General features: G+C 41.9%; 1 protein-coding gene across 2 annotated transcripts in view; it reads right to left on the reverse strand.

Annotated features, from left to right (window-relative positions):
* The window catches only part of LOC117508488 (neprilysin-like), a 237,433-nt gene extending 225,022 nt beyond the window's left edge, over positions 1-12,411 (reverse strand). The window contains exon 1 of one of the 2 annotated variants that reach the window (XM_034168258.1): positions 12,136-12,411. In XM_034168258.1, the coding sequence (XP_034024149.1) occupies positions 12,136-12,178 (43 nt within the window). In that variant the 5' untranslated portion in view covers positions 12,179-12,411. Of the gene's footprint in view, positions 1-11,758; positions 11,784-12,135 lie in introns of those variants that run through there. The other variant, XM_034168259.1, reaches the window with a different exon arrangement.
* Between the last annotated feature and the right edge of the window lie 613 nt (positions 12,412-13,024).

The raw sequence follows: 13,024 nt of genomic DNA on the forward strand, positions 1-13,024 counted from the left end.
ACGCATGCGCACGAGGGTTCAAGCATGTCTGACGTAAAAACATATGAATGAAATCCATTTAGTTTTTGAAAAAAATAAAAAGGACCGTTACTTTATTGACAGCCCTCGTATATATAAATTTAAAAGCTGGTCATGCAAATCTCTATGAAAAACTGTGAAATGACTAACCAATATAGAAAAATAGGATGCTGGAAAAAACTTTCATTTTCAAGCCTGTTTAAAAAAAAATAGCTTGAAATGTGGCTTTGGCTATAGAACGAAGATTACAACACCATCATAAGTTACATATGACAAGCTTTAGGGCCCTTTCACACATAGTGCAAATTTGGTTGAATGCGCATGAAGTGCGCATGAAGCAGGAATCGTATGCAAGCCGTCTAATTTCTTAGCTGCTTCCAACTCCTCGTACACCTGTTGCTACAACTATTTGCACACACCAGCATTTTTAGAAAGACAGAGTGCACGCTGTGCAAGCCCATCGATCCCTGTCACAGCAGGTGTCGGCCAAATTCCAGCTGACATGCATGAACATCTAACACCACTTGCATGTCACTTAGAAAATGTGTGGCCATTCGCAGTCTTGGCACAACAACAGACTGCAGACAATCACTGTCGTACTCACAGTGAAATTTGTCGAAGTGCCCCACGAGTGTGGCTTTGGTGTGTGCACTGAACTGACAGGAGGTGTGGCTATGACAGAAGCGGCTGTGGGGATCTGTCATTCTGGTCATCCCAACTGAACAGTACTGTGTTTGGACGGACATGGACTAACAACTGACCACTGTGACACGCGTGTGTCTGTTTGCTGTCATCAAATGGCCATAAATAAAGACATCATCACTGTGGTGACAGTTGCAGCAAGCGACCGCATGCATGGCGCACACATGGACAGGCTGCCCCCAGGTTGAAACGGACCGTCAGATCATAACACGCAGCAGGCGATCTCACTGTCACATCACCCACGTGAGCACTGTTCCACATGATGTGGGGTCCTGCGGCGTGCCATCTACAAGACATGCATGTCGGGAGAACATGCGTGCGGGCCGGCTAGAGACACGCCAACAGATGTGGACATGAACGAGATGAGCAAACTGCTTCTCATTCATGTCATTTCATAACTGTCCATCAGTGACCATGGGTCATCTACAGAGGGACAGACAGATCATATTTGTATTGCCCATAAGAGGGATTTAATACAATGCAATGATTTTATATGGTGCGTCATTTTTATTTATTTTTTTTAATACATCCATGTGCTTCCTGATATGAGGCAGTTTTCAGCACCTTTTACAGGACAGCAATGGTAGCTCAGTTGGTAAAGTTTCTGACTGGCAAACAGAGCTTTTGGAAGGCACGCGTTTGAATCCTGTGGTTGACATGTATTTTTTTTATTTGTTATTTATTTACCAGATGCTTTTAGTAGCCATGAACAAGCTTCTGGCATAATTCTAGCTGAATATATGAGCACTTTAAATGGTAAATGGACTGCATTTATATAGCGCTTTTCCATCTGCATCAGACACTCAAAGCGATTTACAATTATGCCTCACATTCACCCCGATGTCAGGGTGCAGCCATACAAGGTGCTCACTACACACCGGGAGCAATAGGGTATTAAAGGCCTTGCCCAAGGGCCCTTAGTGATTTTCCTGTTATGTGTCGGACGCAGCTCGGAGAACCGACCAGCGTTTGAAGGACCCAGTATGAAATAAGCAGAGCACGGTACAAAGGCTAACTGAATTTAATACATAACAGTGATAATAACAAAAAGGTGCGGCCTGGCGTGGTGCGCTCCCAGCAGCGCTAACGGTCCGGAGCCAGAAGCTGTTTCGGACCCAAGGACCCCGCCGACACCCCCCAGGTGGCCGCAACAACCGAGTCTGTGAAAGAAGGAACCATTATGTGAGTCCACACTCTACACACAGAACACTTAAAGGTGTACAAACAGCAAACACTTCCTGGCTTGATTACTGATCAGCTTCCCAACCTGCAGGCATGGAACATCCAGTTCACAAAACTCCACCACAGTGGAAGCTGATACATGACTAACAAACAGCTCAATATAATAAGGTGTGAGGGACACCACATTTACTGACTGTATAACTGTTAGTCACAAAATCTAACGTACCTCAGGAAGTGTGCTGACGAGCGTGAGACCTCACCCCCTCCTCTTTCACAGACTGTGCATCAAACCTGGACGTTCTCAGCATCCGCTGTTGATGAGATGGCTCCCGAGACGACGATCTCACCCGTCTGGTCACAAGGTCGAGTCTCTGGCAAATACACACTGTGCACTCCAGTCTTAAATGCCAACATGTTCCAATCCATCCAGATGCACCACAGCTGTGAGTCCTGACGAGTCGCAGGTGATCAGGGTGAGGTCCTGACAGCCTCAGCAACACAGCCACTCAGTCCCAAACGCACGCCACCTGGGAGGAAAACCAAAAGACAGAAACAAACCGGCAGCCAGGCCCCCCCAGCCATATAACATTTCCAGTCAGATGGGGATTTGAACCCATGATCTTCTGGATCTTCTGGACTCAAGCCCAACACCTTAACCACTAGACCATCACCTCCCCTTTACTTGGCAGAATTGGTAGAGTTCTTTTACATTGGTTGGTTTCCTGGCACAGACCTAGTTTTTATGTGTACTTCACAAAATTTTCAATGGGGTTGAGGTCAGGGCTTTGGGTAGGCCATTCTTGAAGCTTCATGTTATCCTGCTTTATCCAACCCTCAACCAGTTTAGATGTGTTTGGGATCATTGTCCTGTTGAAACACCCAATTGTGGCTGTTTCAACCCAATCTCACACCATTTTGTGATGGCATCATGAAATGTAATCTGTGGTTTGTGATGCCATCATGAAAAGTGCCAAATTTTCGTGATGTATCACAAATTCATTTCGTGGCGGGAGCAAGAAATGCAGAATGACAGGGTGCCCATGGGAGGGTGTCTGGAGGGGGGTTATGATTAGGGTTAGGAGAAGGGAGAGGGTTAGTAATAGTAAAGAGCTGTTGATGTGAGATGACGTTGAAGAAGTTGGAGGTAGTCCTACTTCTTTATTATTCCATTGACTTTGTGCAATGCACCAGCGCCACTTGTAGCAAAAACAGCCCCAGTGCATGATGCTATCACCATGTTTGACAGGTGGTATAGTATTTTTAGGTTTGAAAGCCTCAACTTTACTCCTCCAAACATGTACAATTCTACATCCTCACATACATTATGAATGAAACCAAGGAGGTGGAATGACCCTGCCATTCCAAAGAGGAGCTCTCTGCACACCTGGTCCATCGCACAGTCCAGACCAACTGGTGAGCGTTATAATATGTTGCACATTATCTTGTTAATAGATATTAGATTAAAAAATAAATGCTTTTCAGTTAACACTTTTGATTAAAGAAATTAAAAAAAAGAAATGTAATATTTATTTTTTTCCATGCCAATGACGTCTTTTGTTCTGCATTCTTCAGCTGAGCAAGGATCTTTAATTTTATCTAACTTAATGGAATGTCCTCCCTCTCCATCATTCTGCAGATTATTTTAACCTCCTCCTTGAAGTCCAGCAACTTACAGAGAATGACCTTATGGAATATTAAAACAAAACACCTTTTTGTGTGTGCATGGTACCATACTTCTATACCTACTGCAGACAAATCACGAAGTCCAAAAGCTATTATTTACTTTGTGTGGCTCAAACAAGCACAGAGACGGACTCTGACTTCATGCTGGCCTCCAAACACTATTACTTCATTTTATATCTTTATAAGCAAATACTAGCTGACGTCTAAAAGGACTGAATGCTGTACATTACACCTTTACATATGAACAAGCCACAGGTGTTTTACGTTGTAAATTTACCTTCACTTTGTCTCTATGGATGTAGAAATAAGTTTGACTTGATGAACAAATGTTAATAAAATGAGAATTAATAAATATCGTCACTTAGGAAAGGGTAAGAGATTTTTCAGCACAAGTGCAATTTCTGTAATTACAGTATGAAATACAGAACTCAAAATATCTGATGTGGAATGACTGAAAAATGAAATATTAAAGGTCTGTACGGGAAACTATCAGACTGAGGTGAGAAAAACACAGAGGTGTGATAATGCTGTACAGACCGAGCAAGTGAGGTTAATAATTTATTATAATGGCCATTTTATATATATATATATATATATATATATATATATATATATATATATATATATATATATATATATATATATATATGTGTGTGTGTGTGTGTGTGTGTGTGTATGTATACAGTGGGGTACTACTCTTAGCTTCATAGTGGAGTAGAGCAGATAAGGATTTTCTTTCACCAAAACATCAAATCCAGGCTTGCATCTCAGATGCACCTTCTGGCAATTTGTAGCTAAACTTTCAGGTCTTCTTTTTAAGAAAATGCTCCTCTATTCCACTTCATCATGAAGATGGATAACTGGTGATACAAAATGCAAAGGTTGCACTGCGTACTTTCTCCAGTCACAGCCACATAAGCCTATTACTTCTCCTGGGTTGTCCGGGTACACACACACACACAGTGAGGAAAATAAGTATTTGAATACCCTGCGAGTTCTCCCATTTAGAAATCATGGAGGGGTCTGAAATTTTCATTTTAGGTGCATGTCCACTGTGAGAGACATAATCTAAAAAAAAAAAAATCTGGAAATCACAATGTATGATTTTTTTAATAATTTGTTTGTATGTTACTGCTGCAAATGAGTATTTGAACACCTACCAACCAGCAAGAATTCTGGCTCTCACAGACCTGTTAATTTTTCTTTAAGAAGCCCTGTTATTCTGCACTGTATTAATTGCACCTGTTTGAACTTGTTACCTGTATAAAAGACACCTGTTCACACACTCAATCAATCACACTCCATCCTGTCCACCACAGCCAAGACCAAAGAGCTGTCTAAGGACACCAGGGACAAAACTGTAGACCTGCACAAGGCTGGGATGGACTACAGGACAACAGGCAAGCAGCTTGGTAGAAGACAACTGTTATGATTATTTATTAGAAAGTGAAAGAAACACAAGATGACTGTCAATCTCCCTCGGTCTGGGATTCCATGCAAGATCTCACTTTGTGGGGTAAGGATGATTCTGAGAAAGCTCAGAACTACACAGGAGGACCTGGTCAATGACCTGAAGAGAGCTGGGACCACAGTCACAAAGATTACATTAGTAACACATGATGCTGTCATGGTTTAGATTCCTGCAGGGCAGCAAGGTCCCCCTGCTCAAGCCAGCACATGTCCAGGCACGTTTGAAGTTCAACAGTGACCATCTGGATGATTCAGAGGAGGCATGGGAGAAGGTCATGTGGTCAGATGAGACCAGAATAGAGCTTTTTGGAATCAACTCCACTTACCATGTTTAGAGGATGAGAACAACCCCAAGAAAGCCATCCCAACCATGAAGCATGGGGGTGGAAACATCATACTCTGGGGGTGCTCTTCTGCAAAGGGGACAGGACGACTGCACCATATTGAAGGGAGGATGGATGGGGTCATGCATTGTGAGATTTTGGCAAACAACCTCCTTCCCTCAGTAAGAACATTGAAGATGGGTCATGGCTGGGTCTTCCAGCATGACAATGTCCCCAAACACACAGCCAGGGCAACTAAGGAGGGGCTTGTAAGAAGCATTTCAAGGTCCTGGAGTGGCCTGGCCAGTCTCCAGACCTGAACTCAATAGAAAATCTTTGGAGGGAGCTGAAACTCCAAACCTGAAAGATCTAGAGAAGATCTGTATGGAGGAGTGGACCAAAATCCCTGCTGCAGTGTATGCAAACCTGGTGAAAAACTACAGGAAACGTTTGACCTCTGTAATTGCAAACAAAGGCTACTGTACCAAATACTAACATTGATTTTCTCAGGTGTTCAAATACTTATTTGCAGCAGTAACATACAAATAAATTATTAAAAAAAAATCATACATTGTGATTTCCGGAATTTTTTTTAGATTATGTCTCTCACAGTGGACATGCACCTAAGATGAAAATTTCAGACCCCTCTATGATTTCTAAGTGGGAGAACTTGCAAAATTGCAGGGTGTTCAAATACTTGTTTTCCGCATTGTATATATAAACATGAACTTATGGTATTGCTCGAATATGAAAGATGCTGACGGTTTTGGGCTTCTAGTCCGACTTGTTCACTTCACTTCCACAAAGAACTTGCTAACAGGTGGTCCGGTCGTTTGCTGGTAAGCTTGCAATCTGTGTGTTTTTTTTTTCAGATGCTGTTTCGATATTTATGGAGTATGTTTATGTCCACCTTGGTTTTTCTAATCGTGTTTTTAGCTTTCTGGTTCGGAATGAATGGGATATGCGTTTCAGATCAATTGTCATAGTAACCGGTCAGATATGGGAAAAATATTGGACCAGTAATCAGCCAATCAGAGTGCGCATAGCGTCGCAGCCACATAATAATACAGGCTACACCAATAAACCATTATAAAACCAGTCTCACTAACAAAAAGTATTAAAAAGAAAGATGCAGTGAAAATAGCCTGGCAGCATAGTTATTAATTGTTTGCTAAAGCTGAACATCCAATCAGCGGGTGCACTCTCACCGATGCTGAGTACCACTGATCCAGTGTGTAAAACTGGTGAAAAAGCCATCATTGTTGAGCGCACAAAGGTGCGGATGAGCCAAAGGTACGTCACATACTGGTATGACTCGTGTAGGCATTTCTTGATGCAGCCAACAATCTGCTTGGTGTGCACAGAGATTATAGGTAAATACATGGACAAACTCAAATATCCAAGACACTTTACATGAAAAGAATTAATGTTCTACACACTATGCCTTACAAAACTGGTGGCTCTTGAACTGTCAACATTTATTCCTTTTGGTATTGCTAGTCAGTCATAGAGTAAACCCAAAGATGAAAAATTAAGCAAAGTGACTGCAGCACTCTGCAAAGCTGTGCCTTTGGAACATACTGGAATTTTGTGCTTAACTGTAAAATATCATATAGAAAATATGACTGCATTAAGTGTTATCTGGTGGAATGAGTGATTCAACGCATGGGGCGGGATTGTTGAAATATTTTTGCTGCCAATGCATGCATGTTGCCTCCTTCTTAGGGGCTGAGTCCCCTAAACATCTGATCTGAGATCCACCGCTGCTTCAGGTGATTTGTAACAATAAGGTGTGGACAATATAAGAAGTAAGTTGTTTTGTTTCTATTTTAGGTGTATGGTTGAGTTTTAAATCTTGATTCACTCATGAAGTATGTTCCTAAAATAAAGTATCAAATATGAAGGTGAGTGTAGTACACACAAAGGCTTCATTGATAAAAATGTTATGACTTACTGTAGGTTATTTGAAAAAAAAAAAAAAACAACAACAACAGTAAATCTATCATTTAAAGTTTGGACATGACCTAACATAGAATGAATTACATTCCACAGCAGATCCAGGCAGGGGAGGTGATGGTCTACTGGTTAAACGTCGGGCTTCAGACCAGAGAATCCTCAGTTCAAAACCCAGTCAGACTGGAAAATCATTAATGGCCCTTGGGCAAGGTCCTTAATCCTCTCGCTGTTCCCGATGTGCAGTGAGTGCCCCACATGGCAGCACTCTGATATCAGTGTCTGGGTGAATGTGAGGCATAATTGTAAAGCATTTTGAGCTTCTGATGCAGATGGAAAAGAGCTATGTAAATGCAGTACATTTATAAAAGGCTGTGGCTATTTGCATGGCGGCCGTGTCCATAACTCTCATTTGGTTATTCGCACGGCAAGACTCTGGTGGCAAAACTTGGAACTACTTGTATAAACAAACATACTGTATTCAAAATGTCGTAACTCCTTTAATATTTTTCAAATTGAGTCCACCCACCACTTTAATCATATCTTAGATCTTGTTCTGACTTATGGTATGGAAATAGAAGACTTAACAGTATTCCCTGAAAACTCCCTTCTGTCTGATCATTTCTTAATAACATTTACATTTACTCTGATGGACTACCCAGCAGTGGGGAATAAGTTTCATTACACTAGAAGTCTTTCAGAAAGCGCTGTAACTAGGTTTAAGGATATGATTCCTTCTTTATGTTCTCTAATGCCATATACCAACACAGTGCAGAGTAGCTACCTAAACTCTGTAAGTGAGATAGAGTATCTCGTCAATAGTGTTACATCCTCATTGAAGACAACTTTGGATGCTGTAGCTCCTCTGAAAAAGAGAGCTTTAAATCAGAAGTGCCTGACTCCGTGGTATAACTCACAAACTCGTAGCTTAAAGCAGATAACCCGTAAGTTGGAGAGGAAATGGCGTCTCACTAATTTAGAAGATCTTCACTTAGCCTGGAAAAAGAGTCTGTTGCTCTATAAAAAAGCCCTCCGTAAAGCTAGGACATCTTTCTACTCATCACTAATTGAAGAAAATAAGAACAACCCCAGGTTTCTTTTCAGCACTGTAGCCAGGCTGACAAAGAGTCAGAGCTCTATTGAGCTGAGTATTCCATTAACTTTAACTAGTAATGACTTCATGACTTTCTTTGCTAACAAAATTTTAACTATTAGAGAAAAAATTACTCATAACCATCCCAAAGACGTATCGTTATCTTTGGCTGCTTTCAGTGATGCCGGTATTTGGTTAGACTCTTTCTCTCCAATTGTTCTGTCTGAGTTATTTTCATTAGTTACTTCATCCAAACCATCAACATGTTTATTAGACCCCATTCCTACCAGGCTGCTCAAGGAAGCCCTACCATTATTTAATGCTTCAATCTTAAATATGATCAATCTATCTTTGTTAGTTGGCTATGTACCACAGGCTTTTAAGGTGGCAGTAATTAAACCATTACTTAAAAAGCCATCACTTGACCCAGCTATCTTAGCTAATTATAGGCCAATCTCCAACCTTCCTTTCTCTCAAAAATTCTTGAAAGGGTAGTTGTAAAACAGCTAACTGATCATCTGCAGAGGAATGGTCTATTTGAAGAGTTTCAGTCAGGTTTTAGAATTCATCATAGTACAGAAACAGCATTAGTGAAGGTTACAAATGATCTTCTTATGGCTTCGGACAGTGGACTCATCTCTGTGCTTGTTCTGTTAGACCTCAGTGCTGCTTTTGATACTGTTGACCATAAAATTTTATTACAGAGATTAGAGCATGCCATAGGTATTAAAGGCACTGCGCTGCGGTGGTTTGAATCATATTTGTCTAATAGATTACAATTTGTTCATGTAAATGGGGAATCTTCTTCACAGACTAAAGTTAATTATGGAGTTCCACAAGGTTCTGTGCTAGGACCAATTTTATTCACTTTATACATGCTTCCCTTAGGTAGTATTATTAGACGGTATTGCTTAAATTTTCATTGTTACGCAGATGATACCCAGCTTTATCTATCCATGAAGCCAGAGGACACACACCAATTAGCTAAACTGCAGGATTGTCTTACAGACATAAAGACATGGATGACCTCTAATTTCCTGCTTTTAAACTCAGATAAAACTGAAGTTATTGTACTTGGCCCCACAAATCTTAGAAACATGGTGTCTAACCAGATCCTTACTCTGGATGGCATTACCCTGACCTCTAGTAATACTGTGAGAAATCTTAGAGTCATTTTTGATCAGGATATGTCATTCAAAGCGCATATTAAACAAATATGTAGGACTGCTTTTTTGCATTTACGCAATATCTCTAAAATCAGAAAGGTCTTGTCTCAGAGTGATGCTGAAAAACTAATTCATGCATTTATTTCCTCTAGGCTGGACTATTGTAATTCATTATTATCAGGTTGTCCTAAAAGTTCCCTAAAAAGCCTTCAGTTAATTCAAAATGCTGCAGCTAGAGTACTGATGGGGACTAGAAGGAGAGAGCATATCTCACCCATATTGGCCTCTCTTCATTGGCTTCCTGTTAATTCTAGAATAGAATTTAAAATTCTTCTTCTTACTTATAAGGTTTTGAATAATCAGGTCCCATCTTATCTTAGGGACCTCGTAGTACCATATCACCCCAATAGAGCGCTTCGCTCTCAGACTGCAGGCTTACTTGTAGTTCCTAGGGTTTGTAAGAGTAGAATGGGAGGCAGAGCCTTCAGCTTTCAGGCTCCTCTCCTGTGGAACCAGCTCCCAATTCAGATCAGGGAGACAGACACCCTCTCTACTTTTAAGATTTGGCTTAAAACTTTCCTTTTGCTAAAGCTTATAGTTAGGGCTGGATCAGGTGACCCTGAACCATCCCTTAGTTATGCTGCTATAGACGTAGACTGCTGGGGGGTTCCCATGATGCACTGTTTCTTTCTCTTTTTGCTCTGTATGCACCACTCTGCATTTAATCATTAGTGATTGATCTCTGCTCCCCTCCACAGCATGTCTTTTTCCTGGTTCTCTCCCTCAGCCCCAACCAGTCCCAGCAGAAGACTGCCCCTCCCTGAGCCTGGTTCTGCTGGAGGTTTCTTCCTGTTAAAAGGGAGTTTTTCCTTCCCACTGTAGCCAAGTGCTTGCTCACAGGGGGTCGTTTTGACCGTTGGGGTTTTACATAATTATTGTATGGCCTTGCCTTACAATATAAAGCGCCTTGGGGCAACTGTTTGTTGTGATTTGGCGCTATATAAAAAAAAATTGATTGATTGATTGATTGAATTTTGATGTTTTATTTTAATTCGGCCGTGTCCATAACTCTCATTTCAGTATTCACAAGTCAAGACTCTGGTGGCAAAAGGCCGACCCTATTGGAACGGCGGCTGCGTCCATAACTCTCTTTTAATGCAGTATGTTTGTTTATACAAGTAGTTCCAAATTTTACCACCAGAGTCTTGCCATGTGAATAGCCAAATGAGCGTTATGGACAGGGCCGCCGTGCAAATAGCCACTTCATTTATAAAAAATAATAATAAAAAAAACCCTCAGATGCATTTATGGTATACCATAAATGCATCTGAGGGTTCTGTTTGTTTGTTTTTTGTAGATCAGATGAGTGGGGCTACAACTTACAATTATTCTCATTATCGATCCATTATGTTCTTGATTCTTCAGTTAGCCGTTTGGTCCATAACATGTCAGAAAATGGTGAAAAAAATATTTAGCAATGTTATCCAGAACCCAAGATGACACATTCAAATGCTCAAAGATACAGTTCACTGCCAGACAGGAGTGAAGCAGCTGGTACAATAAACCACAATCACATTTAAGAAGCTGAAATAAAAGAATTTGGGTATTAAATAAAAAACGATTAAATGATTATATATTTTTTTAAAAGTGTCAATAGCTGCAGCTGTCCAGGTGAGGCGTCATTCCTGCTCTTTTTTTGCTGTTGGTCATCAGTATTTGTGTTTGAGATCAGCTCCTCTAAAGGATCAAACAGGACATCTCTCTCTCTCTCTCTCTCTCTCTGATATATCTGGCACATAAACAGTCCCCTTGACTTGGCAGACCCCCACAAACCACTTGAAAATTAAAGCCATCATTCACTCAGACACCTGAAAGCAACACGGTTTGCGCGCGCACAGGTCAACACCCGTGTGAAATCGTTTTTATTTTTATTTATTTATTTTTTACAAACGCCACTTGACTCATGAAGATACCACATAAGTTTGAATAAGTACTGCCATGTGGTCCACTTAAAACAACACCTCCTTCCGGACGTCAGTTTCACGTGTGCACACTTACAATGACTTCAACGGCGTTTTGATCGTCGGCCGTGCAGAGATCTGAAACGACGTCCACCTTTCTGAACGTGCACGAATACAAAGACTTCACACAGCGCACAACAGCATTACAGCTTTCCATATGGAGCGCAGCTGCGGTGCGGAACCGCACAGAGAACCGCAGGCGTGCGAACCCAGCAGGGGGCTGAAGTGTGCTTTTCTTTATTCCTTTTTTTTTCAATTTCAAATATAATCATATGACTGAGGTGTTAAAACTCAAGTGATAAAATATTCTGCTGCAGGAGGTGACCTGCAAGAGAACCAGACGCGGCTGTGCGCCGTGTCAGCGCCTCAGCTCCTGTTGCACATTTAAACTTCAAAAAAAAAAAAAAAAAAACTGGTACACTTTGCCCCGTGTCGCGCAATGGTGCGCGCAAACGCACACGCCCGCGCCGGTCAGGCGTGAGGATGTGTGTGCGCGCCGTGGTGATGACGCGTGATGGACTTACCAGGTGCGTCGGGAAATTTTCGGTCGATGATATACATGGGCATCACATCCGCTGATCAGGCGTCCATCAAATCCCCGATCGATCTGCTTCACAAAAACGATCCCGCCTGCCTCTTTCCTTCTTTACCTCCCAAAAATTCTGCGTCCACGCACGAACTGGACTGTGCCACATATGACTATAGAATTCAGACGATCCGCCCGGACTCCCGCGCGGCGCGATAACCGGACAAGTGTGCGATCCAAAAGGAGGGAGATCCCATATTTATACATGTGGCGGTGAGACAGCGAAGTTCCCCGTGTACTCCCCTCGTGAGGGAGGCGTGGAGGAGAGAACCTGTCAGAGGAACAGCTCCAGGGCGCGCGTTCAGGTGAACATGTCGCACGTTTTTGCTCCTGTGACTTTCTGTTGGTGCCTCAAGTGTTCCAGGCTGCAAAGCACTTTGACTCCAGCTGTGCTCACAGAAAAATCGCTCGTCGTATATTTAAAGCACATCTTGTGCACGTTAAGAGTCCCTCAGGGCTCTGTTACCCAGAGGCGGATTCAGTTAGGCGCCCCCCCAACACACACACACACACACACACGCACACACTTCTCCAGTCCATGCGCTCTTAAATCCCTGTCATGATCACAGACAAATTAAATTACAAGGCTTCCACCAATTTGTGCTTTAAAAAATGATTTTGAGGCCATTAAAATATGGCCATCAGGTAAGGGTTTGCTTCCGTCTGTCTGTCTATCTGTCTGTCTGTCTGTCTGTGCTCAGCATAAGTCCAGTCCTATTGGTGCCAGGGTCTTCAAATTCACAGAGAACATTCTTGGGACACAGACCTTGGACAAGTTCACAAATGGCAAACCTTGGCCTACTTTAATAGGTTAAAAAGTCACTTTC

Source organism: Thalassophryne amazonica, chromosome 4 (assembly GCF_902500255.1).
Source record: "Thalassophryne amazonica chromosome 4, fThaAma1.1, whole genome shotgun sequence".
Lineage (NCBI taxonomy): Eukaryota > Metazoa > Chordata > Actinopteri > Batrachoidiformes > Batrachoididae > Thalassophryne > Thalassophryne amazonica.